At 44.5% G+C, this 25,604-nt stretch overlaps 1 protein-coding gene across 6 annotated transcripts in view; it reads left to right on the top strand.

Annotated features, from left to right (window-relative positions):
• The first annotated feature begins 3,063 nt into the window (after window positions 1–3,063).
• LOC110537653 (MAP/microtubule affinity-regulating kinase 4) overlaps window positions 3,064–25,604 on the top strand; it is a 54,692-nt gene continuing 32,151 nt past the window's right edge. For all 6 annotated transcript variants that reach the window (XM_021623858.3, XM_090192554.1, XM_090192553.1 and 3 more), the window contains exons 1-3: window positions 3,064–3,918; window positions 10,383–10,580; window positions 11,251–11,304. In XM_021623858.3, the coding sequence (XP_021479533.2) occupies window positions 3,868–3,918; window positions 10,383–10,580; window positions 11,251–11,304 (303 nt within the window). In that variant the 5' untranslated portion in view covers window positions 3,064–3,867. The remainder of the gene's footprint in view (window positions 3,919–10,382; window positions 10,581–11,250; window positions 11,305–25,604) is intronic.

Genomic DNA, 25,604 nt, shown 5'->3' with positions numbered 1-25,604 from the left:
AATTAAATATGACCCTCCAAATTAACAGAATTATGTTTCTCTTTTATTGTTACTTAAAGCCACAAGTCCACAGGATTTCCTGCTGATCAATTACGATAGCCTATATGTAACTGGTGTGAAATGGCTAGCTAGTTACCGGTGCGCGCTAGTAGCGTTTCAATTGGTGACTTCACTCACTGACACCTTGAAGTAATTGTTTCCCTTGCTCTGCAAGTGCCTTTACTTTTGTGGAGCCATAGGTAACAATGCTTCATGGGAGGCAGATGTCGATGTTTTCAGAGGGCCCCTGGTTCAAGCCCAGGACAGAAGCAACACTGTTACATGTAAAATGGATTTTACCCCATTTTTCTCCCCAATTTCATATACCAATTGGTAGTTACGATCTTGTCTCATCGCTGCATCTCCACAACGGGCTCAGGAGAGGTGAAGGTCGAGACAGGCATCCTCCAAATCATGACCCGCCAATCCATACGGCTTCTTAACACACTGCTCGCTTAACCCGGAAGCCAGCCGCACCAATGTGTCGGAGGAAACATCGTTCGACTTATGCCCGAAGTCAGCTTGAAGGTGCCCGACCCACCACAAGGAGTTGCTAGAGGGTGATGAGCCAAGGAAAGCCTTCTGGTCAAACCCTCCCCTAATCCCAGATGGTGCTGGGCCAATTGTGTGCCGCCCTATGGGGCTACACAGCCGGCTTTGTGCCTTAGACTGCTACACCTCTCGGGAAGCAAACATAGATGGATTTTTTAAGAATAAACATTGTAAATGTCTCATTAAATCAGTAAATCTCAGAGTCAGTCAAGAGTAGCCAAGTAGTTCAGTTTTCTCTATTGGCCTCTATAGGAATTTTTCTCACATTCTTGAACACTGTGTAAACGTCTATAATCAACATTTTCAGACAACATGACAGAGATGACAGGTCACACAACAGACAGAGCCATTTGCACCACAAGCTATAGATCTGACATCACAATATGAAGGTCCTCCATGCCCATACAATCGTATTCATTTGGATCTAAAAGGGGTAATGTATCCTAGATCAGCACTCATACTCTAAGAAGCTTTGTGAATACATGCCCAGAAATGATGGGACAGCCAGTCAGAGGGTACTTGGTTCTCTGGCAGTAGAAAGTAAAAGCAACACACTGCTACCATCTGCTGGAAACTGTGAAGCACTACAGGCATGGGCACCTGATGGTTAGAGGAAGGCCCTGTTTGAATACATCCTTCCTTCCATCCTTTCGCCCTTCCTTGAAGTAATCACTGATCTAACAGCAATGGCTTATCACCAATCTAACATCAAGATTTCCACTATATTAATTCCACCAATTCACATAAGCTCAAGGGAGGAAGGGAGGAAGGATGCATGTTATGAGTATTTGAACAAGGCCCATACCTGAATAGGAAAGGATCCCAATCGTCCTATTGGTTGCACTAGCACCAATATCACCAAACTTATGGGTTAGTATATGCTGACTGATCATGTGCTGATAGACCAAGCTGCATTTTGAGATGGTTTATTCCCGAAATGGTACCCTATTCCCTATAGTTCACTACTTTTGACTCGAGCCTGGCATAGGGTCAGCCGCGGTGCAGCACCGCTGGATGGAGAGCAATTTAGGTTTAAGTGCCTTGCTCAAGGGCACAATGGCATTGGTTTGTACCTGGGATCAGATACCACAACCTGGCCTCAAGGCAATTTGTAGGATTTGGGATGTACATTTGTATCCCTTCATTTAGTATAATATGTTACCTTACGTTATGAATGGAATAGTGGTGGTAAAATATTATACAAAAACTTCTTACCCGATCTATCGTACAATATCATAATTTTGTTTATGTCTTAATTAAGAAAAGATGCAGTCCGGGATTTTAAGCACTTACAAATTCTTGTATGAATTGGAATTAGTAACATATCATAAGAATGGCAAAAAAACGTGCAGGAGGTAACATATGAAATGGATAAAGTGGTACACAATTGTGCACAATTTTCTATGACCTGTTTTGACTCGTGAGCACTACTTTCAAAACTACTGGCTGAAATTATACAAAATCACTGGAGCATCACTTTAAGTAACCAGTAATATATTTGTAATTTAACATAACATATCATACTAAATGGAGGGATACAAATGTACGCAACATATCCTATGTCTGTTTAATGTGGTCAGGCTGGACATCAGCACCCCTACCCCTATCAGTTCAATTCCCTTTTTTTTTTATCGCTGGCCCTTGGCTAGAACCAGCAACCTTCCGGCTGCTGTTGCCACCCTCCTTATTGACATAATACTTGTCCACATACAATATTACATACAGACATATTCCCATTCTGTGTCTTTGGTAGATTTGAGGGAGGGCACTTGAGTGATCAGTAACATAAGGTATAAACAACTGTAGAGTTACCAAATAAGGTAACTTCCCAAAACCCTGGTTGGAGGAATTTTGCAACTCTTTGACTGAGAGAGGGTTAACTGTTAGATCCTATCCTTCTCTGGGACAGCTGAACATGCCCCAACTGCACCCCCAGTCACCCCCCTAAATCACAACAATAAATATGGAATATTTAGCCTACTCAGTCAGTGCATGAGTGCACAAATTAAAATATCAACATTGCTCTTACATAGGCAGCTTGACTCTTATAATCGTGTACTTACACATTGTTCCATAGTCTACTCACAACTGTGATAGGCTTGATGGTATAACACATAAAATATGTTTTCTTTATATGATTTAGATGTGCAAACATTCAAATACCCTCACTTCTCAATTATACACTGTAAAACTATTGTTTAATATCAGGCTATAGGCCACACAAGGCTTCGTTCTGATTTGATCTGCAGCTACACAGTTGTAATTAGAATAGTTCAAGTCTACAATGCTGTCTGTCCAATTAACTAAACCTTTTTTGGAATAATTTATTCACATGAATCTTCATATCATAAGAAAATTAACCAGGCTACGGATTTCATTCGATTTTGACATATATTGATATTTCTGTAGCCTACAAGAATCCCAATTTGTGCACCAGCTCTGGAGTGCTGTCTTTGGATGGGAGAAGACTGTAAAAATTGATGGGTGAATTGGAAAGCGTGGCGGTGTGAGTTGTTTGTTTATCTATCTAAATACGGATTTAGGCTATAGCTAACCACTACTGTGTATAAGAAATATTGAAAATGCGTCACTGATTTAAACACAGACTTTCCATCTTCCGTTTTTGGCTAGGTTTCTTTTACGCTCAACTTTACGCTCGTAGGTGCGTTTTCGGTCGGTGGATGTGTCAGTCAGCGTCTCTGACGCGAGAAGTGGCGCATCGCAGCCATCAGGGTTATGAACAATTCGGTGTTTTTCATGCAAGATACCCTCTGTTTTCCCGCGGATTAATGCAATCGTCGTCGGTTGCATGCAGCAAAGCGATGGGGAATTGATAGATTAAACAGTAGCCTATTATTATGATAAACAGAGACGCTCATCCCAAAGCCGTATATTTGTTTTATATGCCGAAATGAGGCAGGGGGCGGAAAGTCGCCGCAGAAACAGTGGGTTTTGGCCAAACATCACACAGTTTCAGTCCATAATTGACGTTAAATCGTGGGTTTGCGTTGCTTTTGGTGCAAAATTACCGAATTGAGCGAATTTTGCCAGAGAAATGCAGCTTGCTTGAAGACACCCCAGATATCGGTTGGCTACTGCTGCCATGACAGGTAGAGGTCTCCTCTCGACTACGGCGTCGCCGGTTGGAGAATAAACAGGTTGATTGGGACGTGATCTCAGCTGCGGAACTGCCAATGTCGGATGTTATTATTAGTGGAGCCTGATCCTGTAAATATAAACGCAAACATACAGTAATTCGGGAAAAACTCAGGGAAAATGTCTTCTCGTTCTGCATTACCGTCTGGAAACGACAGGAGCACGGACCATGTAAGTGCAATAATTATCCCCATAATTTGAGTGTCAATGCAGAAATTATACATCCTATGTAGAGTATAGAAATATGGTTCATAACATGGGGCTTTGCATTCACCATATTTATTTGTAATGCATAGGCCTAATTATTATATGGTGTGCATTTTGGTTGTTAAAAAAAGAGCCTGGGTATGAGAGTGGGTGGAAATTTAGCATAGCAGATTATCTCAAAATGGGCCGTATCCTTATAACGTCTAAACAGCAAAATAGCTGATGGCTGTAGGGAAACAGCCCGGGATGAATCCATCCACATACGGTAACACTCCGTGGATATGCGCAGAAGCTCATACTAAGAACCGTCACCTCTTATTATAGCTGTATATATAGTGATGTCACTTATTGCCCATGTATTCCCCTTGTGTGGTGAAACCTCGTTATGCCTGGCATACTGTCGCACCTACAACCATTCGGAATAATAAAAACGAGAAAAGTCTTTAAGATAACTGTTTTCGATTATTGCATACAATGTTGTGCAAAACGCTATCCATTGCTGGGTATAGCGGCGTACTATCCAGGGCTATGGGTGTAACAGCGGAGCGCCATCTGCTAGGCTACAGCTTCCACTAGCCAGTAGCAGTAGGGCCTGCACAAGCAACAATGGATATGTACAGTGTGTGTGTGTGTGTGTGTGTGAGTGTGTGTACAGTATTTTTGTATCTCCATCTATCTATGAAGGCCTATCTAATATGCATAGCCTAATATGCACTTTGGGGGTTTCTCTTTAGATGTGATTCCATAAATACTGATTTCACTGCTGAAATTATGTGTGTTTATTGAGGACCTGTCTGATGAAGCAATCTGTTATTATTCCCAGGCCCAAATCTTTGTGTGGAGACCATGACCGCATTACAAATGGCACCGTATTCACCATATAGTGCACTACTTTTGACCAGAGCCAAATGGGCTTCTTCACGATATATACTGAACAAAAATATAAATGCAATATGCAACAATTTCAATGATTTTACTGAGTTGCAGGTCACATAAGGAAATAAATCAATTGAAATACATAAATTAGGCCCTAATCTATGGATTTCAGATGACTGAGCAGGGGTGCAGTACCCATGGCTGCGCCCCTGCTGAGAATGAGTTTTTCTCCACAAAAGGGCTTTATTACAGACAGAAATACTTCTCAGTTTCATCAGTTGTATGGTTGGCTGGTCTCAGACTATCCCTCAGCTGAAGAAGCCCGATTTGGAGGTCCTGGGCTGGCATGGTTACACGTGGTCTGGGTTGTGAGGCCGGTTGGACGTACTGCCAAATTCGCTAAAATTATGCTGGAGGTGGCTTATGGTAGAGAAATTAACATTACATTTTCTGGCAACAGCTCTGGTGGACATTCCTGCAGTCAGCATGCCAATTGCACGCTCCCTCAAAATTTGAGACATCTGTGGCATTGTGCTTTGTTACAAAACTGCACATTTTAGAGTGGCCTTTTATTGTCCCCAGCACAAGGTGCACCTGTGTAATGATCATGCTGTTTAACCAGCTACTTGATATGCCACACCTGCCAGGTGGTTGGATTATCTTGGCAAAGGAGAAATGCTCATTAACAGGGATGTAAAAAAAAAATGTGTGTACAACATTTGAGAGAGAGAAGCTTTTTGTGCAAATGGAAAACTTCTGAGATCTTTTATTTCAGCTCATGAAACATGGGACCAACACTTTACATGTTGCGTTTATATTTTTGTTCAGTATAGTTAACAACTTTTGACCAGAGTTTCCCTATTCCAAAGTAGTGCACTTTAAAGGGAATATTGTGCCAGTTGGGGCACACTCCATGTCCCCTCTTCCTCTACTCTCACCAATCACCACCCCTCTCATGCCTTGATGACAACCAGCGACTCCTGGAATGTTTTTCCAACTGTCTTGAAGGAGTTCCCACATATGCTGAGCACTTGTTGGCTGCTTTTCCTTCACTCTGCGGTCAAACTCATCCCAAACCATCAGGTTGAGAGAATGCCAAGAATGTGCAAAGCTGTCATCAAGGCAAAGGGTGGCTACTTTGAAGAATCTGAAATATAAAATATAACACTTTTTTTTGGTTACTACATGATTTCACGTGTTATTTCACAGTTTGGATCTCTGCACTATTATTCTACAATGTAGAAAATAGTAAAAATAAAGAAAAACCCTGGCATGAGTAGGTGTCTCCAAACTTTTGACTGGTACCGTACATCATAGACATTTTAAATATAACAAAACTGTTTTAAAAGAGTATCTTTATTAACCTCTACAGGATCTCTGGGTCCCCCGCGGTATGGTTGAGCTAACGTAGGTTAATGTGATAAGTATGAGGTTGTAAGTAACAAGAAAATTTCCCAGGACATAGACATATCTGATATTGGTAGAAAGCTTACATTCTTGTTAATCTAACCGCATTGTCCAATTTACCATGCTATTGTTTGAGGAGAGTGCACAGTTATGAACTTGAATATGTATTAATTAACCAATTAGGCACATTTTGGCAGTCTTGATACAACATTTGAACAGAAATGCAATGGTTCATTGGATCAAGTAAAACTGTGCACATACATTGCTGCCATCTAGTGGCCAAAATCTAAATTGCTCCTGGGCTGGAATAATACATAATGGCCTTTCTCTTGCATTTCAAAGATGATGGTACAAAAAAAAACACGTTTTTTTCTTTGTATTATCTTTTACCAGATCTAATGTGTTATTCTCCTACATTTATTTCACATTTCCACAAACTTCAAAGTGTTTCCTCTCAAATGGTATCAATAATATGCATATCCTTGCTTCAGGTCTTGAGCTACAGGCAGTTAGATTTGTTTATGCCATTTTAGGCAAAAACATTTTTAAAAGGGGTGGATCCTTAAGATTTAATTATGAAATTATTAAAAATATTAATAACTGTCCACCCATGAGGCCACTAGAGGGCGATTTGGTGATTTGACTGCAGGGAAGGACGACGGTGGGCCAGGCCAGGGTTGGACGGTGAACTGTGTACCAATAGTAAACCTCATGGTAACACTTTACTTAAAGTATCCCATTATAATGCTTATCATGAGCACGTACAACCCCTTTATAATGTCTTAGAATCATCTCGTAATGATCCTGACTCAACAACAGCCAGTTGAGTCAAGTTCACATTCATAGTCATCTCACCATAGAGAGTTTTTAGGCATTGAAGGTGGGAATGTACAAATGTATACATATACAGTGCATTCTGAAACCCCTTGACCTTTTCCACATTTTGTTACGTTACAGCTGTAATCTAAAATTGATTAAAAAAACACATCCTTAGCAATTTACACACAATACCCCATAATGACAAAGTGAAAACTGGTATTTTTACATTTTTGCAAATTTGTAAAAAAAAACAATAACAGAAATACCTTTACTTAAGTATTCAGACCCTTTGCTATGAGACTTGGAATTGAGCTCAGGTGCATCCAGTTTCCATTGATCATCCTTGAGATGTTTCTACAACTTGATTGGAATTCTCCTGTGGTAAATTACTTTAATTGGACATGATTTTGAAAGGCACTACCCTGTCTACTTAAGGTCCCACAGTTGACAGTGCATGTCAGAGCAAAAACCAAGCCATGGGTTCGAAGGAGCACGGAGACAGGATTGTGTCGAGGCAACGATCTGGGGAAAGCTACCAAAACATTTCTGCAGCATTGAAGGTCCCCAAGAACACAGTGGCCTCCATCATTCATAAATGGAAGAAGTTTGGAAACACCAAGAGTCTTTCTAGAGCTGGTCATCTGGCCAAGGTGAGCAATCGGGGGAGTTGAGCCCGATGGTCACTCAGATAGAGCTCTAGATTTCCTCTGTGGAGATGGGAGAACCTTCCAGAAGGACAACCATCTCTGCAGCACTCCATCAATCAGGCCTTTATGGTATGGCCAGACGGAATTTATGGCCAGACGGAAGCCACTCCTCAGTAAAAGGCACATGACAGCCCACTTGGAGTTTGCCAAAAGGCACCTAAAGACTCTCAGACCATGAGAAACAAGATTCTCTGGTCTGATGAAACCAATATTGAACTATTTTGCCTGAATGCCAAGCGTCACGTCTAGAGGAAACCTGGCACCATCCCTACGTTGAAGCATGGTGATGGCAGAATCATGCTGTGGAGATGTTTTTCAGCTGAAGGGACTGGGAGACTAGTCAGGACTGAGGAAAAGATGAACGGAACAAAATACAGAGAGATCCTTGATGAAAACCTGCTCCAGAGCTCTCAGGACCTCAGACTGGGGTGAAGGTTCAAAAACCCCAAGCACATAGCCAAGACAATGCAGGAGTGGCTTCGGGACAAGTCTCTGAATGTTCTTGATTGGCCCAGCCAGAGCCCGGACTTGAACCTGATCGAACATCTCTGGAGAGACCTGAAATTAGCTGTGCAGCAACACTCCCCATCCAATCTGACAGAGCTTGAGAGGATCTGCAGAGAAGAATGGGAGAAACTCCCCAAATACAGGTATGGCAAGCTTGTTGCATCATCCCCAAGAAGACTCAAGGCTGTAATCACTGCTACAGGTGCTTCAACAAAGTACTGAGTAAAGGGTCTGAATACTTATGTAGATGTCATATTTCAGATTTTTTTGTTTAGAAATTTGCTAAAATGTCCAAAAACCTGTTTTTGCTTTGTCATTATAAGGCTGTAACCTAACAAAATGTGGAAACAGTCAAGGAGTCTGAATACTTTCCGATGGCACTGTACATCAGTCCGAAATCAACAAGAAGATTAACTCTAAAGTTCCTCATCCTGTGTGCATCCAGTACATAGTCTCCTCCTCATTTTATCTTTCCTTGATTCCTTGCTTTCTCTCGCCTCACTTCCTCAAACCGCATTGGAGGATAAGATCCAAGGTCCCTCCCCTCTGATCTTCTCTTCCAATGTGTTTTGAGAAGGAGGCGATGAGAGAGGGCACGAGAAATAAAGGAAAACATGTTGGGAAAGATACTCTGTACTCAAGACCAGCCAGGGACCACTGTCTGCTTATGCTTTCTTTCTCTCTCTCTCTCTCTCTCTCTCTCTCTCTCTCCCTGCCTCTCTCTCTGTTTCTCTCGCTCTCTTTGTTTTTCTCTCAGTCCTTTCTCTGGTATCTGTTTCCCTCTGCTTTGGGCCCTGCTTCTGTTTGGTCACATGACAAGGAGCTGCATCCTACTAAAACACATGTATCTATGTTCCTGTAAAAAACACATAGTTTAAAAAAAATCTTACGCTTTGCTGCCTACCTAACTTAAAATTAGCCATAACTCAAGCTTTGGACTGAATCTTCACAGCACCTAGGTCGAAAGCTATTGGGTTCTGGGATGGAGCACCTACCAGCATGCCATGCATACCAGACCTGGGTTCAAATTCTATTTGAAATTATTTAAAATACTTTAGCTGTGCTTGATTGAGCTTACCTCTTGCAATGGAACCAATAGAAAACTGCAAACCCTCCCGAAATGGCACTCGACACAGTCTAAAGCAAACACTCAAACCCTGGTTTTATGAAAACTAGCTCAGTAGTTGTAGGGCTCATGTGACTAGTCACCTCATACACTTGTACCTTTGTCCCAGTTATCAGAGAGATCAGACAAGATATTCTATGAATAGTAGTATTTGTCATGACATATTCATATGTTCACCTGGAAATGAATGATCTCATGAATTTCTATACACTAAGCTATACCAGGGCCATGATCAGTAGACAAACGGTGTGTAACATTCCACAACATTATGCCCCGTTGAACGCAACCCAGGCATGACGATGTCCAAATCAACGATAATATTACAAATTTGAAAACAATTTCAGTGAAGAACTATGGTGTACCAGCAGTCCAGGGTGTTGCTTTCAGGCACTTAACCCCCTGCCTATGAGCAAATAGATCTAGGGAAAACACTGATGTGACATTATCTTAGTTAGATAAGTTCACTCTCAGTAATTTCCTGCCATATTAGAGAGCCAGAGCCACCATGCTATAATGGCAGACCAGTCCAGTAGTGTACAGTGGTACCTTAAACACTACCATGCCGAGCTGAGCCAAGCCAAACTGTACTGGCCTGGTTACACATCCACCATAGTTAGTGCTGAAACCGTGCTGGAAGGGGCCATATGAAAACAAAATTCCTTTAATCCGAGCCAGCTCAGTAGTGTGGTTCAGGTCAGCAGTTGGTACAGTAGTGTAAAATAGCAATTGGTCTCTGAGTTTGTCTTGTATCATTTCACCCCACTAGGCTGAGCCAAGCTATACTGGGCTGGCCTTGTTATGCATCTACCATAGTTGGAGAAACCGTACTGGAGATGGAAATGTGAAAATAAAATATCAGAGCGTGCTAAGTATGGTTTGGGTGGAACCCTATTTTGAAAAGGGTCTTGGAGTTCCCAGGCTTTGCATGGTAGTGGTAATGGGGGCGCTGGTGGTGACCCCCTCTCCCCTCTCTCCTCTCCCCCCAGCATGTGTCTCTAGCCGCCAGTCGCTCAGACAAGGGCACTAGCCTGTCCAGCCGCTCACTGGGCGCCCGCTGCAGGAACTCCATCGCCTCCTGCTCTGACGAGACTCCGCACATCGGCAACTACCGCCTGCTTAAGACCATCGGCAAGGGCAACTTCGCCAAGGTCAAGCTGGCCCGCCATATCCTGACGGGCAAGGAGGTGAGGCTGGGGCATGGGGAGGGTGGCGGGTGGGGGGTTGTTGGGTAAGGGATATGATGCAGAGGAAGGGTAGTGGTCTTAGAAAGCAGAAATATGATGCAATAGTGTCCATTTCCATGGTAGTGTGTTAGAGCATGGATGAATGCATGGGGCCCAATCCCAAATTGACTCCTAGACCTAGTGCATAGGGTGTAAAGTCTAGGGGTTGATTTGGTATTGGTCTGTTTTAATGATTGGGTTGGAATATAGGGTAGAGAGATGAGACTTGGGTAGGGATAGGGGTAGAGTGAGTGGTGGGGGTAGGAAGTGGATGGAGGGGGATCTGTAGTTGTGGTTCTTCTTTATTCAGATGGTTCCCCATTATCTTTGGCCTAAGCAACCCCTTGTCTTCCTGGGGTCAATGATTAGAGTATAGATGGGTGCAATGCTAAAATAGAGGGTTGGGAGGAATAGGGATAGGTTTGACTGGAATGGGGAACTAAAGAAGTGGGACATTGGTTCTGGGGCGTCTGGCCATGGATAGGAAAATAATGAATGTGAATAGGGATATTAATCTTCATTACTTGAAGCTTGTTGGAGAAAGCTATGTTGTACTACTGGGTTGTTTTCATCTTCTCATTGTGCTTTTTTTGTAAAATGTTGTAAAAAGTTATCCTCATGTCTCCTCCAGGTTGCAATAAAAATAATTGACAAAACTCAGTTGAATCCAACCAGCCTACAAAAGGTGAGTCTTGGCAATTTACTTTAAAAAAAATCAATCTGTGTTTCATCAGTCACAGTGGACACGACCTTAATAAACGCTTAATGAACACTTAATAAATGCATAATAAATGCCCTCCTTACCCCAACACACTATCACAGATTAATGTGAAATAGACACAAATGACTGATTTGAAATTTGTGACAGGCACAGAAAAAAGTCCACATTTTAGTGTGTATTACATGCTTTTCATCACAACGCATTTTGTGTGTATTACATGATTTTCTTTCTTCATAACACATTCATGTACATTACACAAATTCATTTTTTAAAATGTTAGCTAGGCTAGCTAGGTGGCTAACGTTAGCTTGGCTAGGGGTTAAGGTTGGGGTTAGAGGTTAAGGTTAGGTTTAGGCGTTAGGGGTTAATGTTAGGGCTAGATAACATACTAGCTAAGTAGTTAAAGGGCTAGGTTTAGGAGTTAGTTTAAAGGGTTATGGTTAGGGGAAGGGTTAGCTAACATACTAAGTGGTTGAAAATTAGCTCAAAAGTAATAATGAGTTGCAAAGTAGCTAATTTGTTCAAATTCTAAAGTTATCCAGATTCGAACACACAGCCTTTGGGTTGCTAAATGTTCACGTTATATGCCCACCCATCCTTCCCGACCAACCTCTCTCCTACCAGGACCCCTACAAATCAGCCGGGCTAGACAATCTGGACCCTATCGTTCTAAAATGATCTGCTGAAATTGTTGCAACCCCTATCACTAGCCTGTTCAACCTCTCTTTCGTATCGTCTGAGATTCCCAAAGATTGGAAAGCTGCCACAGTCATGACACTCTAGACCCAAACTGCTATAGACCTATATCTATCCTACCCTACCTTTCTAAGGTCTTCAAAAGCCAAGTTAACAAACAGATTACCGACCATTTCGAATCCCACCGTACCTTCTCCGCTATGCAATCTTGTTTCAGAGATGGTCATGGCTGCACCTCAGTCACGCTCAAAGTCCTAAACGATATCATAACCGCCATCGATAAGAGACATTACTGTGCAGCCATATTCATTGACCTGGACAAGGCTTTCGACTCTGTCAATTACCACATTTTTATCGGCAGACTCAACAGCCTTGGTTTCTCAAATGATTGCCTTGCCTGGTTCACCAACTACTTCTCTGATAGAGTTCAGTGTGTCAAATCGGCCGACTCTCTTCTCTGTATACATCAATGATGTCGCTCTTGCTGCTGGTGATTCTCTGATCCACCTCTATGCAGACGACACCATTCTGTATACCTCTGGCCCTTCTTTGGACACTGTGCTAACTAACCTCCAGACGAGCATTCAATGCCATACAACTCTCCTCCCGTGGCCTCCAACTGCTCTTTAATGCAAGTAAAACTAAATGCATGCTCTCCAACCGATCGCTGCCCGCACCTGCCCGCCCGTCCAGCATCACTACTCTGGACGGTTCTGACAACTACAAATACCTAGGTGTCTGGTTAGACTGTAAACTCTCCTTCCAGACTCACATTAAGCATCTCCAATCCAAAATTAAATCTTGAATCTTCCTACTTTGCAAAAAAGCATCCTTCACTCATGCTGCCAATCATACCCTTGTAAAACTGACCATCCTACCAATCCTCAACTTCGGCGATGTCATTTACAAAATGGACTCCACCACTCTACTCAACAAATTGGATGCAGTCTATCACAGGGCCATCCATTTTGTCACCAAAGCCCCATATACTATCCACCACTGCGACCTGTACTCTCTCGTTTGCTGGCCCTCGCTTCATACTGGTCGCCAAACCCACTGGCTCCACGTCATCTACAAGTCTCTGCTAGGTAAAGCCCCACCTTATCTCAGTTCACTGGTCACCATAGCAGCACCCACCCCTAGCACCCGCTCCAGCAGGTATATCTCACTGGTTACCCCCAAAGCCAATTCTTCCTTTGGCCGCCTTTCCTTCCAGTTCTCTGCTGCCAATGACTAAAAGGAGCTGCAAAAATCACTGAAGCTGGAGACTCATATCTCCCTCACTAGCTTTAAGCACCAGCTGTCAGAGCAGCTCACAGATCACTGCACCTGTACATAGCCCATCTGTAAATAGCCCATCCAACTACCTCATCCCCATACTGTATTTATTTATTTATCTTGCTCCTTTGCATTGTTCATATATACATATATATATATATATATACACTGCTCAAAAAAATAAAGGGAACACTTAAACAACACAATGTAACTCCAAGTCAATCACAGTTCTGTGAAACAATATTGCACGCCCAATTTTTCAGTTTTTGATTTGTTAAAAAAGTTTGAAATATCCAATAAATGTCATTCCACTTCATGATTGTGTCCCACTTGTTGTTGATTCTTCACAAAAAAAATACAGTTTTATATCTTTATGTTTGAAGCCTGAAATGTGGCAAAAGGTCGCAAAGTTCAAGGGGGCCGAATACTTTCGCAAGGCATTGTATACAGTGCATTCGGAAAGTATTCAGACCCTTTGACTTTTTCCACATTTTGTTAGCTAACAGCCATATTCTAAAATGGATTAAATCATTTTTCCCCCTCATCAATCTCCACACAATACCCCATAATGACAAAGCAAAAACTGGTTTGTAGAAATGTTTGCACATTTAAAACATTTTGGGAAACAAGATGCACCTGAGATAAATATCAAGTCTCATAGAAAAGGGTCTGAATACTTATGTAAATAAGATATATAAGTTGGAATTTTTTTTTTAAATTAGCAAACATTTAAATATAAAACTGTTTTCACTTTGCCATTATGGGGTATTGTGTGTAGATTGAAGAGGATTTGTATCTATTTAATCAATTTCAGAATAAGGCTGTAACGTAACAACATTTGTAAAAGTAAAGGGGTCTGAATACTTTTTCTGCACATGGTAACATTGACTCATAACCCCCCTCATGCATTAGTCAGAGGCCCGGGCTGCTCTGTAGATGGGCTCAGAGCATGTATATGCTCTCTCTCTCTCTCTCTCTCTCTGTCTCTCTCTCTCTCTCTCTCTGTCTCTCTCTCTCTCTCTCTCTCTCTCTCTCTCTCTCTCTCTCTCTCTCTCTCCCCCCCCCCCCCCCTCCTGGCTCTGTGGCGTCACACATGCCGGGGGGCATGAAGTGAACAGACCGGAAAGAGCCAATCAAGGATGAAGTAATTGTTCATAATGGTGCTGTGTGTATGTACAGTATGTGGGGAAGATAGTGCTGGACTGGGAGAACGTCTGTTACGTTCAGCTTCACATCATGATTTTGCTTGACTATGGGACCATCTCATACAGTATGTGGATTAATGACATCGACATGAGTCAGGATCAGGATTTGAGTCTCTATGAGCTCCTAGTGTCATCATAGTGAGTTTGATTCCTGCTGGGGCCACCCATACTGAAATGTCTGCACGCATGACTGTATGTCACTTTGGATAAAAATATTTTTCTAAATGGCATACAGTCCTCACCATACTGTATGTATTTAGGCAGTGAAGCAATTTTTTATTATTTTGTCTCTATACTCCAGTATTTTGGATTTGAGATGAAAATACAATTTTGTAGCTCTGAGCCTCTACTTTTATCCAATATACAAAACACCATTCAAAATTCATGAGACCGAATCGAGCCACTCGGTCACAATTTACAGTATGTTGCAGTAAAAAGTTTCAGAGAATGTGGATGTTGACAATACCAAAAATTACTGTATTACATACAGTTTTCCATTATAGTGTATTATAGTTGAATATTTGGCCCCATGTTTGGTCCCATATCCATTGCACACAATGACTGCGTAAAGCTTGTGACTCTGCAAACTCATTGGAAGTACACTGCTCAAAAAAATAAAGGGAACACTTAAACAACACAATGTAACTCCAAGTAAATCACACTTCTGTGAAATCAAACTGTCCACTTAGGAAGCAACACTGATTGACAATACATTTCACATGCTGTTGTGCAAATGGAATAGACAACAGGTGGAAATTATAGGCAATTAGCAAGACACCCCCAATAAAGGAGTGGTTCTGCAGGTGGTGACCACAGACCACTTCTCAGTTCCTATGCTTCCTGGCTGATGTTTTGGTCACTTTTGAATGCTGGCGGTGCTTTCACTCTAGTGGTAGCATGAGACGAAGTCTTCAACCCACACAAGTGGCTCAGGTAGTGCAGCTCATCCAGAATGGAACATCAATTCGAGCTGTGGCAAGAAGGTTTGCTGTGTATGTCAGCGTAGTGTCCAGAGCATGAAAGCGCTACCAGGAGACAGGCCAGTACATCAGGAGACGTGGAGGAGGCCTTAGGAGGGAAACAACCCAACAGCAGGACCGCTACCTCCGCCTTTGTGCAAGGAGGAGCAGGAGGAGCACTGCCAGAGCCCTGCAAAATGACCTCCAGCAGGCGACAAATGTTCTTGTGTCTGCTCAAACGGTCAGAAACAGACTCCATGAGGGTGGTATGAGGGCCCGACATCAACAGGTGGGGGTTGTGCTTACAGCCCAACACCGTGCAGGACGTTTGGCATTTGCCAGAGAACACCAAGTTTGGCAAATTCACCACTGACTCCCTGTGCTCTTCACAGATGAAAGCAGGTTCACACTGAGCACATGTGACAGACGTGACAGAGTCTGGAGAAGCCGTGGAGAACGTTCTGCTGCCTGCAACATCCTCCAGCATGACCGGTTTGGCGGTGGGTCAGTCATGGTGTGGGGTGGCATTTCTTTGGGGGGCCACACAGCACTCCATGTGCTCGCCAGAGGTAGCCTGACTGCCATTAGATACCGAGATGAGATCCTCAGACCCATTGTGAGACCATATGCTGGTGCGGTTGGCCCTGGGTTCCTCCTAATGCAAGACAATGCTAGACCTCATGTGGCTGGAGTGTGTAAGCAGTTCCTGCAAGAGGAAGGCATTGATGCTATGGACTGGCCCGCCCGTTCCCCAGACCTGAATCCAATTGAGCACATCTGGGACATCATGTCTCGCTCCATCCACCAACGCCACGTTGCACCACAGACTGTCCAGGAGTTGGCGGATGCTTTAGTCCAGGTCTGGGAGGAGATCCCTCAGGAGACCATCCGCCACCTCATCAGGAGCATGCCCAGGCGTTGCAGGGAGGTCATACAGGCACGTGGAGGCCACACACACTACTGAGCCTCATTTTGACTTGTTTTAAGGACATTACATCAAAGTTGGATCAGCCTGTAGTGTCATGTTGTCTTGTCTCTGTCCTTTCCCTTCACCCTGTCTCCCTCTGCTGGTCGTTGTTATGTTACCTTTTCTCCCCCTCTTTTCCCCAGCTGTGCCTTGTCTCCTCCTAATTACCCATTCACCCCGTTCCCCACCTGTTCCCTTTTTCCCTCTGATTAGGTCCCTATATCTCTCTCTGTTTCTGCTCCTGTCCTTGTCGGATTCTTGTTTGTTTGTTTGTGTGTCTCATGCCTGAACCAGACTATCATCGTGTGTGCTGCAACCTTGTCCTGTCCTGTCGGAATCTACCTGTCCATCTGAGCCCACGTATGTTCGTCATTAAAGTACTCTGTTTGTTAATTCGCTTTTGGGTCCTCATTCACGCACCATAACAGAAGAATCCGACCAAGAATGGACCCAGCGACTTCGGATCCTCTCCACTCAGCCGTCGAGATCCAGGGAGCGATGCTAGGCAGACACGAGCAGGAATTGTCTGCTGCTCGACATGCCGTTGAGACCCTGGCCACCCAAGTCTCCAACCTCACAGAACAGGTTCACCATCTCCGCCTCGATCCACCGGCCACTTCCAGGGCTTTCGAATCTCCGGAGCCCAGAATCAATAACCCGCCGTGTTACTCTGGGGAGCCCACTGAATGCCGCTCGTTCCTCACCCAGTGTGATATTGTGTTTTCTCTCCAGCCCAACACTTACGCCAGGAGCACTGCTCGTGTCGCCTACGTCATATCTCTCCTTACTGGACGGGCTCGTGAGTGGGGCACGGCAATCTGGGAGGCAAGGGCTGAGTGTACTAACCAGTATCAGGACTTTAAGGAGGAGATGATACGGGTTTTTGATCGATCTGTTTTTGGGGAGGAGGCTTCCAGGGCCCTGTCTTCCCTATGTCAAGGCAATCGATCCATAACAGACTACTCTATTGAGTTTCGCACTCTTGCTGCCTCCAGTGGCTGGAACGAGCCGGCTTTGCTCGCTCGTCTTCTGGAGGGTCTCCGCGCAGAGGTAAAGGATGAGATTCTCTCCCGGGAGGTTCCTTCCAGCGTGGATTCCTTGATTGAACTCGCTATTCGCATTGAGCGACGGGTTGATCTTCGTCACCGAGCTCGTGGAAAGGAGCTCGCGTTCTCCGTTGCCCCCCTCTCCGCATCACTACCATCTTCCTCTGCCGGCTCGGGAGCTGAGCCTATGCAGCTGGGAGGTATCCGCATCTCGACTAAGGAGAGGGAACGGAGAATCACCAACCGCCTCTGTCTCTATTGCGGTTCTGCTGGTCATTTTGTCACTTCATGTCCAGTAAAAGCCAGAGCTCATCAGTAAGCGGAGGGCTACTGGTGAGCGCTACTACTCCTGTCTCTCCTTCAAGATCCTGCACTACCTTGTCGGTCCATCTACGCTGGACCGGTTCGTCAGCTTCCTGCAGTGCCTTAATAGACTCTGGGGCGGAGGGCTGTTTTATGGACGAGACCTGGGCTCGGGAACATGACATTCCTCTCAGACAGTTAAGGGAGTCCACGGCCTTGTTCGCCCTGGATGGTAGTCCTCTCCCCAGGATTCAGCGTGAGACGCTACCTTTAACCCTCACTGTTTCTGGTAATCATAGCGAAACCATTTCTTTTTTGATTTTTCGTTCACCTTTTACACCTGTTGTTTTGGGCCATCCCTGGCTAGTTTGTCATAATCCTTCCATTAATTGGTCTAGTAATTCTATCCTCTCCTGGAACGTCTCTTGTCATGTGAAATGTTTAATGTCTGCTATCCCTCCTGTTTCCTCTGTCTCTTCTTCACAGGAGGAGCCTGGTGATTTGACAGGGGTGCCGGAGGAATATCACGATCTGCGCACGGTGTTCAGTCGGTCCAGGGCCACCTCTCTTCCTCCACACCGGTCGTATGATTGTAGTATTGATCTCCTTCCGGGAACCACTCCCCCCCGGGGTAGACTATACTCTCTGTCGGCTCCCGAACGTAAGGCTCTCGAGGATTATTTGTCTGTAGCTCTTGACGCCGGTACCATAGTCCCCTCCTCCTCTCCCGCCGGAGCGGGGTTTTTTTTTGTCAAGAAGAAGGACGGGTCTCTGCGCCCCTGCATAGATTATCGAGGGCTGAATGACATAACAGTTAAGAATCGTTATCCGCTTCCTCTTATGTCTTCAGCCTTCGAGATCCTGCAGGGAGCCAGGTTTTTCACTAAGTTGGACCTTCGTAACGCTTACCATCTCGTGCGCATCAGGGAGGGGGACGAGTGGAAGACGGCGTTTAACACTCCGTTAGGGCACTTTGAATACCGGGTTCTTCCTTTCGGCCTCGCTAACGCTCCAGCTGTCTTTCAGGCATTAGTCAATGATGTCCTGAGAGACATGCTGAACATCTTTGTTTTCGTTTACCTTGACGATATCCTGATTTTTTCACCGTCACTCCAGATTCATCTTCAGCACGTTCGACGTGTCCTCCAGCGCCTTTTAGAGAATTGTCTTTTTGTGAAGGCTGAGAAGTGCACTTTTCATGCCTCCTCCGTCACATTTCTCGGTTCTGTTATTTCCGCTGAAGGCATTAAGATGGATCCCGCTAAGGTCCAAGCTGTCATTGATTGGCCCGCTCCTAAGTCACGCGTCGAGCTGCAGCGCTTTCTCGGCTTCGCGAACTTCTATCGTCGTTTCATCCGTAATTTCGGTCAGGTGGCAGCTCCTCTCACAGCCCTTACTTCTGTCAAGACGTGCTTTAAGTGGTCCGTTTCCGCCCAGGGAGCTTTTGATCTCCTCAAGAATCGTTTTACATCCGCTCCTATCCTTGTTACACCTGACGTCTCTAGACAGTTCGTTGTCGAGGTTGACGCGTCAGAGGTGGGCGTGGGAGCCATTCTTTCTCAGCGCTCCCTCTCTGACGACAAGGTCCACCCATGCGCGTATTTTTCTCATCGCCTGTCCCCGTCGGAACGTAACTATGATGTGGGAGACCGCGAACTGCTCGCCATCCGGTTAGCCCTAGGCGAATGGCGACAGTGGTTGGAGGGGGCGACCGTTCCTTTTGTCGTTTGGACTGACCATAGGAACCTTGAGTACATCCGTTCTGCCAAACGACTTAATGCGCGTCAGGCGCGTTGGGCGCTGTTTTTCGCTCGTTTCGAGTTCGTGATTTCTTATCGTCCGGGCTCTAAGAACACCAAGCCTGATGCTTTATCTCGTCTCTTCAGTTCTTCAGTAGCCTCCACTGACCCCGAGGGGATTCTCCCTGAGGGGCGTGTTGTCGGGTTGACTGTCTGGGGAATTGAGAGGCAGGTAAAGCAAGCGCTCACTCACACTCCGTCGCCGCGCGCTTGTCCTAGGAACCTTCTTTTCGTTCCCGTTCCTACTCGTCTGGCCGTTCTTCAGTGGGCTCACTCTGCCAAGTTAGCCGGCCACCCTGGCGTTCGGGGTACGCTTGCTTCCATTCGCCAGCGTTTTTGGTGGCCCACCCGGGAGCATGACATGCGTCGTTTCGTGGCTGCTTGTTCGGTCTGCGCGCAGACTAAGTCCGGTAACTCCCCTCCTGCCGGCCGTCTCAGGCCGCTTCCCATTCCCTCTCGACCGTGGTCTCACATCGCCTTAGATTTTGTCACCGGACTGCCTTCGTCAGCGGGGAAGACTGTTATTCTTACGGTTGTCGACAGGTTCTCTAAGGCGGCTCATTTTATTCCCCTTGCTAAGCTTCCTTCTGCTAAAGAGACGGCACAAATCATCATCGAGAATGTTTTCAGAATTCATGGCCTTCCGTCAGACGTCGTTTCGGACAGAGGTCCGCAATTCACGTCTCAATTTTGGAGGGAGTTTTGCCGTTTGATTGGGGCTTCCGTCAGTCTCTCTTCCGGCTTTCACCCCCAGTCTAACGGTCAAGCAGAACGGGCCAATCAGACTATTGGTCGCATCTTACGCAGTCTTTCTTTTCGCAACCCTGCGTCTTGGTCAGAACAGCTCCCCTGGGCAGAATACGCCCACAACTCGCTTCCTTCGTCTGCGACAGGGCTATCTCCTTTTCAGAGTAGCCTCGGGTACCAGCCTCCGCTGTTCTCATCTCAGTTCGCCGAGTCCAGCGTCCCCTCCGCTCAGGCTTTTGTCCAACGTTGCGAGCGCACCTGGAAGAGGGTCAGGTCTGCACTTTGCCGTTATAGGGCGCAGACTGTGAGAGCTGCTAATAAGCGTAGAACTAAGAGTCCTAGATATTGTCGCGGTCAGAGAGTTTGGCTCTCCACTCAGAACCTTCCCCTTAAGACCGCTTCTCGCAAGTTGACCCCGCGGTTCATTGGTCCGTTCCGTATTTCTCAAATCATTAACCCTGTCGCAGTGCGACTTCTTCTGCCGCGATATCTTCGTCGCGTCCACCCGGTCTTCCATGTCTCCTGTGTCAAGCCCGTTCTTCGCGCCCCCGCTCGTCTTCCCCCCCCCCCCCCCATCCTTGTCGAGGGCGCACCCATCTACAGGGTCCGTAGGATTTTGGACATGCGTCCTCGGGGCCGTGGTCATCAGTACCTAGTAGATTGGGAGGGGTACGGTCCTGAGGAGAGGAGTTGGGTTCCCTCTCGGGACGTGCTGGACCGTGCGCTGATCGATGATTTCCTCCGTTGCCGCCAGGCTTCCTCCTCGAGTGCGCCAGGAGGCGCTCGGTGAGTGGGGGGGTACTGTCATGTTGTCTTGTCTCTGTCCTTTCCCTTCACCCTGTCTCCCTCTGCTGGTCGTTGTTATGTTACCTTTTCTCCCCCTCTTTTCCCCAGCTGTGCCTTGTCTCCTCCTAATTACCCATTCACCCCGTTCCCCACCTGTTCCCTTTTTCCCTCTGATTAGGTCCCTATATCTCTCTCTGTTTCTGCTCCTGTCCTTGTCGGATTCTTGTTTGTTTGTTTGTGTGTCTCATGCCTGAACCAGACTATCATCGTGTGTGCTGCAACCTTGTCCTGTCCTGTCGGAATCTACCTGTCCATCTGAGCCCACGTATGTTCGTCATTAAAGTACTCTGTTTGTTAATTCGCTTTTGGGTCCTCATTCACGCACCATAACATGTAGTGTGGTTTTCCACTTTAATTTTGAGTGTGACTCCAAATCCAGACCTCCATGGGTTGATACATTTGTTTTCCATTGATAATTTTTGTGTGATTTTGTTGTCAGCACATTCAACTATGTAAAGAAAAAAGTACAGCCACAGCTTTTGCAGAGCAAGGGGAACAACTACTTCAAGGTCTCAGAGCGAGTGACGTCAACGATTGAAACGCTATTAGAGCGCACCCCGATAACTAGCTAGCTATTTCACACCGGTTACACATAGGCTTCATTAATGCCATTCAGACTTGAAGTTGATACAACAACTATGATAGCTGAGGTTCATAGATAGGTTCTAAACTAATATTCATACCAAACGTTTTAGGGTCCATACACAGATCAGCTACATACTGTAGCTAGCTACACATCCATAGTCATGCAGTTATTTTTATCCTCCACTACACAATAAGCAAGTAAATACTTAGCTATGTTGCAAGGCAAGCTTACACAATTGTGCATTCAATTTGCAGTAAATGCTTTAGCTAGATAGATTCTTTACATCCACTGTTTCACAAGACGACAGCCTGGTTTGCTGGTTTTCTCAGGAGTCCCTAAAACATTAAACAACACGAATTACAAATTCATTCTCCCAACACTAGCTAGCTGGCTAATGTTAGCTAGTCAGATAACTTGCTAAATAGCGATTTTCGTAAATTAACTTTATGACAAATATGCACAAACCTTTTTCTCTACATTAACTAGGCGGCAGGGTAGGCTAGTGGTTAGAGCGTTGGACTAGTAACCGGAGCTGGTAAACCCCCGAGCTGGCAAGGTACACTGTTCCTAGGCCGTCATTGAAAATAAGAATTTGTTCTTAACTGACTTGCCTAGTTAAATAAAGGTTATAAAAAAAACTAACATATTCCTCTAAATTGTACATTTTGTTAGCCAGCTTTGCCCAAGGACGGGTGACTCGCGTCAAATATCGTCATTGAAACCACTCAATATGTTTGGTCATATAAAAACCTTGGGACCCAAATGCATAATGAGTGCTCTAACTTCCCCTTGTGGTGGTCTGGAGCAATGAAGTCGTGACGCTGGGTAGCTCTAAGTCCCGCGGTGCAAGCTCACAACTTTTAATGGAGGAACCACTGTATATATTTACAATTGTGTGCCTTTGTTGTCTCTCTGTTGATATCGCCGGTCTGTCTAGGGTGTAATTCGAAAGAAAGTCTGTGGTTTTGTCTGTTAGAATGTATCTTCCAGACATTCTATGGTCGTTGGATATGGAAATGTTCTTTTAGAATGGATTTTTTTGAAGTGCCACCCGGTGGTTCTTGGTCGAGGTTACTAGAATAGATACTTCGGTTCGAGTTTCCTAGGCTAACCGTATTTAAACAGACTGAATGTTCCTGTGTAGTCTTCTTCACTCGAGAGTTTGAGGTTCTTACCATTTCCTGGTATTGTAGTCTTTAAACCATTTCTCAGCCATGTAGCCACCGCTTCACGCTGTCTGGTCTATATTTAAATTGCCAACCATTCCAACATGTAGCTACAGTGCCTGGCTCTCTGGTCTAATGTACATTTTGTCAGAAGTGGGTTTTATTCTCTTTGGGAAAAGGGGGGCGTTCCATGACCCGACGTAACATCTGTGCTCACGTGGGTGTGGCCAATGACTTGGCTAAGACTTCATATAAAAAACAATTATATCATTTAGAAGGCTAACATCACATTACATCTTCTCACAAATAGTTTCATGTTTAATCATATCAGCAACATTTTGATGTGAATCTGATCACTGGGAATACACATTCAGAGATACAGTTATGTTCTTATACTGTCCTTCATGGGATCCCAAAACACAACTGATCTGACATAATTGTTCTTCAACCACTCCAACCGTTTGGTTGTATTGGCGGGAGGACTCCCTTTGTTCTACAGAGGTTCTCTCCCTGGCAATTGAAATGTACAAACTATGGCAAAAGGGGACGACAAGTGGATAAGAGGCAAGCAGTAATTTTGATTAATTAATGAGCGAGCTAAGATGGACGTAGTCAATATAACTATTTGTTCAGCACTTTTGAAATGTACATCGACAGAATTCAGAACAAGGGCCATTTTTACAGTGTTCTCCCTGTACAACAAGTCAGAACTGTAGGATAAATAAAGGGGGCATGTAAGCAGACAATGAAAGCTCTTACAATATTCAATGATTTAATTTCTCTAAAACAGGTTATAGGCTACATGTGCACCACCAAGTCAGAGCAGTAGGCAAAATTAAAAGGGGAAAATATACCAAATGATTAGGGTGAGGCACATGTACCTAAAATCTATCTACATTTCTTAAAAAGCTATGGCTATGTTTGGACAATTCCCTAATAAAATATAATGGTCAGAAGATTGAAGTGAGGGCCTCCCGAGTGGCACAGAGGTCTAAGGCACTGCATCGCAGGGCGTGAGGCGTCACTACAGACCCAGGTTCAATCCCAGGCTGTGTCGCAGCCAGCCGTGACCTGGAGACTCATGAGGCTATGCACATTTGGCCCAGCATCGGAGGTTTTGGCCAGCCTGGATGCCCTTGTCCCATCGCACTCTAGCGACTCCTTGTGGCGGGCTGGGCGCATGCACCCTGACTTCGGTTGCCAGTTGTCCTCCGACACATTGGTGCACATTGGTGCGGGTTAAGCGAACAGTGTGTCAAGAAGCAGCGCGGCTTGGCAGGGTCGTGTTTCAGAGGACGCATGGTTCTCGACATTCACCTCTCCCGAATCCATATAGGAGTTGCAGTAATGGGACAAGACTGTAACTATCAATTCAGATAGCATAAAAAAAGAAGATTGAAATTACATTTGTATAAAAGTTTGGTAACTTCGTATAATGTTACATCAACATTATTACACAAATTTACTGGATTTTTTCATGTTTGTTGTTATTGGTGTTATTAGGAATCCATCACCATTAGCTGAATATTGTTTTTTTAACAACTCCAACATTTTATTGCAGAAGTATGTTCAAGGAACTTTATTAGAACCATCATGTTATAATGTCACACTATAACTTTATGAGGAATAATCCCTCCTGGTTTTTATGGGTGTTTGAATAACATATCCATCAACATTAGCAGAATGTTCCCGTAACCACTTATATTGCTCCCGCATTTTGTTGCGGCAGTATGTTTAAAGAACATTACCGGAACATTGTGTTATTATTTTCCCTGTTAACCTAAAGACAACCTTAAGTAAATGTTCTGTGGTAACATCTGATCAACATTTTAGTGAATGTTAGGAGAACATTCCAATAATATTTCATTAAAAACATGAATAAAAGTAATAATTGTTAGCGAAAACATTCTTTGAATGGGATTTTATCATCCTAATGATAAAAACTAGAACTTAATGAGAATCTTAGGAAATGTTCTGGGAATGTTCCCCGGTTTGCTGTGTAGATACATAAAGTGCTTTTCGTGGCTTAATGGTAAAACCGATATGAAAATACCCTCAAATAAAAAGTGGCATAATGTACTGTCTCCTCATAATTTGATCTCAAATGCAAAATGCTATAATGAGTAAAGTAAAAAAAAATAAAAAATGTAGCTTCACTCTCCATATGGTGAGGAATGTATTATGTTATACATATAATCTATAAGGCTTTAAATTATGACTCCTACTATCTTATAACATTTGGACCTATTCCCTTTCGTTTTGATCTGTTGTACATTTTATCTCTTTGAGGACATACAGTATAGGATCATTCAAATTGATGATCTTTCGTCTGGCCACTGTCTAGGTTCTAATTCATGGCTACTATGTCTTTCCCTTGAGTTACAATGTTCTTGCCTGGATGGCATGTCTTTCCAGGATCTGTGATCATATGCAGGCCTATGCCTTCATTCATAAATCCTTCTCAATTCTCTCGCTTATCTTCGATTGGGCGACTGTGCGAGAGAGGACACTGATTGGGTGGCTGCATGAGACCAAACAATGTGATTGGGCCATTGTCAGAGAAAACACTTGCTATCTATTGGATTGGGCCTAGATTGCCAAAAGAGGGCCGGGATTGGGTAGGGACAGGGGAGAGCGCTCTACAATTGGCCAGCGATGATAGCAGG

Source organism: Oncorhynchus mykiss, chromosome 12 (assembly GCF_057628025.1).
Source record: "Oncorhynchus mykiss isolate SJ-2025 chromosome 12, ASM5762802v1, whole genome shotgun sequence".
NCBI classification, from domain to species: Eukaryota; Metazoa; Chordata; class Actinopteri; order Salmoniformes; family Salmonidae; genus Oncorhynchus; species Oncorhynchus mykiss.
The sequence above is the reverse complement of the archived record's forward strand: the minus strand, read 5'-3'. Positions and strand labels throughout refer to the sequence as shown.